At 46.2% G+C, this 6,537-nt stretch overlaps 1 protein-coding gene across 1 annotated transcript in view; it reads right to left on the reverse strand.

Moving 5' to 3' along the window:
• ASXL1 (ASXL transcriptional regulator 1) overlaps positions 1-6,343 on the reverse strand; it is a 14,261-nt gene extending 7,918 nt beyond the window's left edge. Inside the window, exons 1-3 of the mRNA XM_010162275.2 lie at positions 6,284-6,343; positions 3,090-3,172; positions 89-197 (exon numbers count right to left, since the gene is read on the reverse strand). Coding sequence (XP_010160577.2) covers positions 89-197; positions 3,090-3,172; positions 6,284-6,343 — 252 coding nt within the window. The remainder of the gene's footprint in view (positions 1-88; positions 198-3,089; positions 3,173-6,283) is intronic.
• Positions 6,344-6,537: the final 194 nt, after the last annotated feature.

Below are 6,537 nucleotides of genomic sequence, written 5' to 3' on the forward strand. Positions count from 1 at the left end.
TGCCCAGTGACAGCTGAACACTCAGCTGTGCATCACAAGCAGAACCCGCACCTCAGCCCTCAGCTGAGGGCAGGAACTCGGCGTTTACCTTGAGCGTGAAGAGGCTGATGCGTCCGGGCAGTTTGTAGAAGAGCCCGTCACCTCCCCGGGAGTTGGAATGGAGCATGGCGTTGAGGCAGGCGAGGGGAGAAGTGCCACTGGAACACAGCAAGGCAGAGAACAGCACGTTCTAAGAAATGGCTTTATCAAGAAAACAGCCCGAGAGATGTGTTTAAATGGACACCGTTTAACTGACTGAGGGGAACGGAGATGATGCTCGTTAACTTTATGGGTCGGGCCCCTCACTCAGAACAGAATTAGCATTTTCCTTTTTGACCTGTACATCAGCCTCCTCACACCACAGCGAAGCAATCAGCAGTAAACAGGAAATGTTATGCCAGTTTTAAAGTTACTCTCAGCCATTTTTAGACATTGCTAATTTTTATTACCCATTTCCTTCCTTTCTCTTCTCGAAGCTTTCAGAGTTGGATTAATTTTAGAGAAAAAAAACCAAAAAACCCAACCAACCCAAACCTGATTTATTCAGCAATAAAGATGTAAACAAAACCAGCATAAATTGTAGACATACGTGTTTCTGGAGTGTCTTCCCTGACAGAACTGCCCTAGCAGAGTTAGATACAGAAGGTCTGGTGCACTAATTTGCCAAGTGCTATGTAAGTCCCTGGTTAAAGCAACCATCCTACGCTCACACGGACACGTAATCTCGTCTGTGCCACGTAATCTCATGTTTTCCAACACGTCACACATGTACATGCAGAAAGTTACCTGGAAGAGACATTAAAGCAGCATCGATTTCATTATGATTAAAAGTGAAACTGAAAACTGGACCCAGACAAAATATTTCAAAGAAAATAATTCTCAAATTGAAAACTTAGAACAACTTCTGTTCCCACCCTGAATGTGTTTGGGTTTTTGGACATTTCCTCACAAGCCTTGACAACAAAATTACCCTGTATCACTTGTAGATCCTATGACAGAAATTTCCAGCCTCTGTCCTGGTAGACAGTGTTTTTCCTTCTGTGTTTACCAGAGCGCTCCAAGCACACTAACCAGTCACAGGGCACACTTTAGAACAGCAAAATAAACAGTTTTCCCCAAAACGAGGAAAAAAAGCAAAGAGTTAAAACTCTCCTAGAAGCTAGAACTCAGCAATGGGGTTCAAGTGCCGTGGCTCGAGCGTCAGCCAGGCAGGACCACCGGTGCCAGTCGTAAGGAACACGGCTCTCCCGCCAGACCAGCGTCACCCCAACCAGTACTGACTCAATGGGAAAAACAGCTCGAGCCACAGAGTTATTTCCTTCAGGAGTATTTTCAGTGTTTTCCTTCCGGAAATGGAGTCTCAGGAAGGGCCTCTGTACAGGCAGCAGCAAAGCCCGCGGTGTATGGAGCCAGGCGGGATCACCGCTTTCATTCTGTGAACAATTCCACTCTGAAGAAAACAGGCTTGTCTTAAAGAAGAGAATTAATGTCCAGGGAAGGAAAAGCAGATATCCCGAGGGAAAAACACTGACCTTTACAGGAACGACTGAGCTCTGTGGGATTTAACTTCACACACGCTCCAAGGTTTGGTCTTTAGTTACATACCGTGACAGGTCACTTATCAAAACTGGGAGAGCACCAAGATAATGTAAGTGTGTGAAGAGAGACCTGCTGTCACCTTTAGCAGAGGGCAGGCTGTGCACACAGACCTTCACCTGGCTGCCTGAGTAAAAGGACTGATGCAGGAAAGGTGCAGAGTATTGACTGAAACAAAGCTAAATGAGGGTCCTCATTAAAAGCCCATCTGAATTCTACTCAGAGCTGTGAAACCTCCTCCCATACCCAAACCAGGGAAGATCTCCTGGGCAAGGATCTCAGGTGGGTGTTCTAACAGCTCCGGTATCGATGCAGCAACGCACGCCAGCATCGTCCCTCTCCAAACAATGGCAACTCCCACGCACGACACCTCTGTGTGCATCACCAATTTTCACTATTCAAACCATCACAGCTGTTTCCCCATTTCAGACACAAACAAGGAGCAGAAACAAGCTAACATTTTGAGTTGTTGTGTCCCAGAAGAAATTCATTTACCTTCTGTAGCTGGGTACAGAGCAGGTTCAGGGAACACGAACAGCACGGTGGAAGCAGTGCAGAGTGAAGGTGAGGGGGAAGCAGGACTAGAATCAGCCCACGCATCTGGATTCCCCAGAAGTCAATCAATGGGCAGCAGCCAAAAGAGACTTTTTCCTGCCACTGGCAAGCCAAACTTTCTTCTTTTTTTTTGCCATGCAGCACTGAGGCAGTTGGACCACCACAGTTACCTACTTTATTTCATCTTCAAGACACTCTGGATTTCTCTTCTACCACTGCCACAGAAACAATGGAAGTTCACAGGAATTTAACCAAGGAAAACAGCCTCCCATTCCCATGACAGGAAAACAGCCTGTCATTTCCGAGGCTCTGTATTAGGCTCTTTTCCATATGAAGCCCATGTGGAGATGGGCATCTCCTCCGTACAATGTCCAAAGCCACAGCAGTGTGAGCCACACTACCACAGCGCTCAAAAACCTGAGCGGAAGCCAGTAGAGTAATAAAAAACAAAGAAGACTTTCCTGAGTCTCCTAAAACATAATATCTGCAGAAATGAAGCATCAGAGGAGACAAAACTTAAAACGTTCTCAAACTGGAGCCACAATAGCAGAAACTATTGGGAGCTACTTATGAGAGAACCATACAAGTGGTAAGTACAACACAATGCAGGAGTCTGATCTGCAATAGGCGTTTATTTTACAATAGATGGATGAAGGGGACTCTGTATGTTACCAAAAAACCCAAGAACAGCTTCCAGTTATTGTCAAAGAAAAAAAAAACCCCACAACCGGTATATAAATGTCTATACTGTCATCTGAAATTACTGTGCTGGAAAGAGAAAAAAGGAAGAAGAAAAGTGGGCTGGAGATGAGACAGAATTGCAGGAAGCAACAAAAGCCTTCACACGCAGCCTCCCCCAAGCTCTACACTATGTTTTAGACAAGATCATCAATACTAACCTCATTTCCTTTAGTCCTTCAGCCTCTATGACCTGCAGAATCTGTTTTGGGGTCATAGGAGCATCAGAGTAATTTTCCAGCACCTGAAAAAACAGAAAGACCACGAGTCATTACAGAATTTGCTTCTGCATTCACAGAACTACTCCAGAGGCTGCGGTTCAGATCCAGTAATAAGCCTCTTGAAACTTTATTCATCTGCAAGAGACATACGCTAAAAATTCCAGGCTACCTCAAGATTCCATCATGGTAAGCATCACAAAAGGCTTCCCTGAACCTGGTCCCCAATTAACTGAAATACAAACACAAAGGAGAGAAAAAGCAGCAGAATTTGGCCTTGACCCCATAGCATGAAACCAACGGAGGCTTTACCACAGACTTCAATGTACATCAGACCGAGCTGCTGCCACACGCAGCCTTCAAAACCGTGCAGTGGCTGGTGACCGTTAATGACTTAAACGTTCTCCCTGCCACACACCTTCCCACCTCTCACTGAAGCATCCAGGATTTTCTGGCCAATAAAAGTATCACCGTATAACTCTCTAATTCATAGCGTACCTTCCCTGGATTACAGCACGCATTTCATCAGCACTGCATCTCCAGACAGGCACCACGGATGAGAGTCAGAATTCTTGTCAGACAAGGACAGAATTCAGAAAAGGACAATAACAGGAAAGCACGTGGAAAAAAATTATGGCTAGAGACACTAAAAAGATTTGGACTGCTTGGCTTTGAAAGAAAATGAGTCAAGTCAGATATTAAAAAGGCAATACAATAAAGAACAACTCATCCTCCCCTATATTACATGAAGAACAGAACTGGCACTTTTCTGTGAAGAACCAGAGGTTGCCATGTTGGGGTTCTTGTTGGTTTGGGGTTTCTTTTAAAGTCTGTGGAACTTTTTGCTCCAAAATGTCTAGAAACAAGAACTCAAGGATTCAAACAGAGGACCGGACATTTCTGTGGATAAGAAGACTACCCACATAAACAGGAAACAAGGAACAAAAATAAGCTGCCGTGGATGTAAACCGCGATGTTTCTTTGGGAGCAGATTACCCCACAGCTGCCGAACAGGCGGCGGCTCCTGCGCCTTCCAGGGAAGCAGACGGGAGAAGCTGCTCCCTGAATGCAAAAGACACTGAACTCGACAGGCCTCGGGGTCTGATGGAGCAGAGACTGTGCACGAGGCACAGGACACGGCCCGAAACACCCCAGGAAAGCAGCGAGGGGTACTCACTCGGGTACTTTTTGCTCCTGTGATGTGAATTCCCCTAACGCCAGGGCCACAGCGGCGCGCAATCCTGACTTCATGTCACCACACTTGAGAGGAGTCAGTGACACGATGTTGTCTCTCGGTTTGACTCGTGTGAGATGCCAACGGAGGAACCCAAACGCCCCATTTATATCAGCAACATCTAGAACTGAGTCACTGCAGCACCGTGGCAAGGCACAAAGCCTGCAGTCTGCCTTCTGGAGTCCCATGAAACGGACCTTTGGAAGAAAAAAAACAAAACCCAAACCAAAAAAACCCCCCAAAACCCCCACAAAAATGTTGTGCAGGGCACCATTTGCATCTCCTATCATCTCCAACCTCCACAAGTAAAGAAAAACCCAACTCATGTCACTGTAGTTCTGCACTTCAACTATATTTTGTGACAAAAGGAATTGCACAGAATTGCCTAGATTGGAAAAGACCTTTAAGATCATGATTTCTTAAATCATATCTACCCAAGATGTATTTCTCAGATGCCTGAAGATCGTAAGCATTGGTGGTGCTAAGCTGGTAGGGGATAGAAATGAGAACGACATCACCTGAGACACAACACAATGAAAACACGAGGAGTTTAAAGAAAAGATCAAAGAAAGGGATGAGCTGTATTCAGAGAGAGTAAACAATTTTAATTCCAAGTCAATACAGCTCCATCACGCTTTTTCCTCCACTAACCAAATAACCTCCACAGGTTACGACATTTCCGCGCCCCCGTCGTGAACCGTCACCCCCCGTCACTCCCGGGGAGCAGAGAGCTGACGAGGGGAAGGACATCACCACACACGAGGTCCACAAAAGGGAACAAGAAACGAGGAAATTCTTCACAGCTTCTAAAACCTCTCTCGAGCGGCAGACACAGCCAGCAAAATACACAGCCTGAAACCGAGCATGAGCGAGCATTTACATAAAGATAAAAGAACCTGTGCTCAGGGGAACAATTCCCATCACCAGCTATATTAAGTGTACAGACTGCTTAATGGAAGAACTTGGGGAGAGAAGATCTGGCAGCTTTAGCTGCCCCAGCCCAGTCTCCAGCGCTGGCCCTCCAGCCCTCTCCAACCTCCCACCTGGACCTACCACTCCAACAACGTTCCCTCTTCCTTAACCCCAAAAAAGAGGCCTTTACCCCCTCCACTGTTCACAATACTGTCAAGGGTTCCTATGCTCCTCATTAGGGAAATTTACATCACCCCCCTCAATTAATTTACTAGACACCCAGCTCTGGCAGCACGTGTTGAATAGTCCTACAGCTCTGGGTGTTCAAATCCATCTCTAAAGGCTTATTTCACGGAACGTGCTCAGCATCAGCTCTGTGGGAGCAGCAGCACTGAAAAGCACTTTTGCCTCCAATTCTCAGAAACATCGAGAGGAATACAAAACACAATAGCGTGTCAGAAAGGAAAATTAAAAGCAATTTGACAGGGAGCATGTGTAAGGCTCCTGTTAAAAAAGATCTATTTTTAGTGGATTTACAATCAGTCCTGCAAGCTGGAAGTGCAGCTACGCGACTGTCGGGCTCTCTAAGTGGATAATCCAGTACGAGATCGTTCTATTTCTGGTTCATCAATGGCTCTAAGATGCTGCTGAGGCTTAGACATCCCATGCACCCACCGTGCCTGAGGTTCTGCCCAGAAGATAAGTGAGAGGAACTGCATGAAGAGATCCCTTCTCCATCACACAGGAAGGCGAGCAGGTGTATTAGGAGATGGGTTTGGAGTCACAGTCCTGTGTGCTGCTTTGGGCAGCCCAGAAATACTGATTTTTTTCACCTGTTAGAGCTCTGGATATTTGAATGAGGTGACTCTGTGCAAGGTCACCCAGCAATGCCTCTGGCCCCGAGGTCACCTACCAGCAAAGCATCCCAGCCACCTGCAGTGACACGCTTGACTCACAGAACCAGGATCTCAAAGAGAAATGCCAGAAGTACCAGACTATGAGATTCCTGCAGCGAAGTTATGTCCTTCTCCAGTTTTTCAAGCAAAGTCATGTGGGTCCAAAATATTATAGTTTACACACAAAAGATTATGCAAGTTGCTGGAAGACAGATGCTTGTCTGGTTAGGTTTCCTCTTGGCAAGCAGTAAGAAAACACTCCGATAGCCAAACGAGTCTTACTCTGAAGGAGCTCCAAGACCTCACTGAGACACCCTCAGAACCAGACACGAGCCTCAGCTGGACTCAT

The sequence above is a fragment of the Antrostomus carolinensis genome, unplaced genomic scaffold (genome assembly GCF_000700745.2).
Source record: "Antrostomus carolinensis isolate BGI_N321 unplaced genomic scaffold, ASM70074v2 scaffold23472, whole genome shotgun sequence".
NCBI lineage: Eukaryota > Metazoa > Chordata > Aves > Caprimulgiformes > Caprimulgidae > Antrostomus > Antrostomus carolinensis.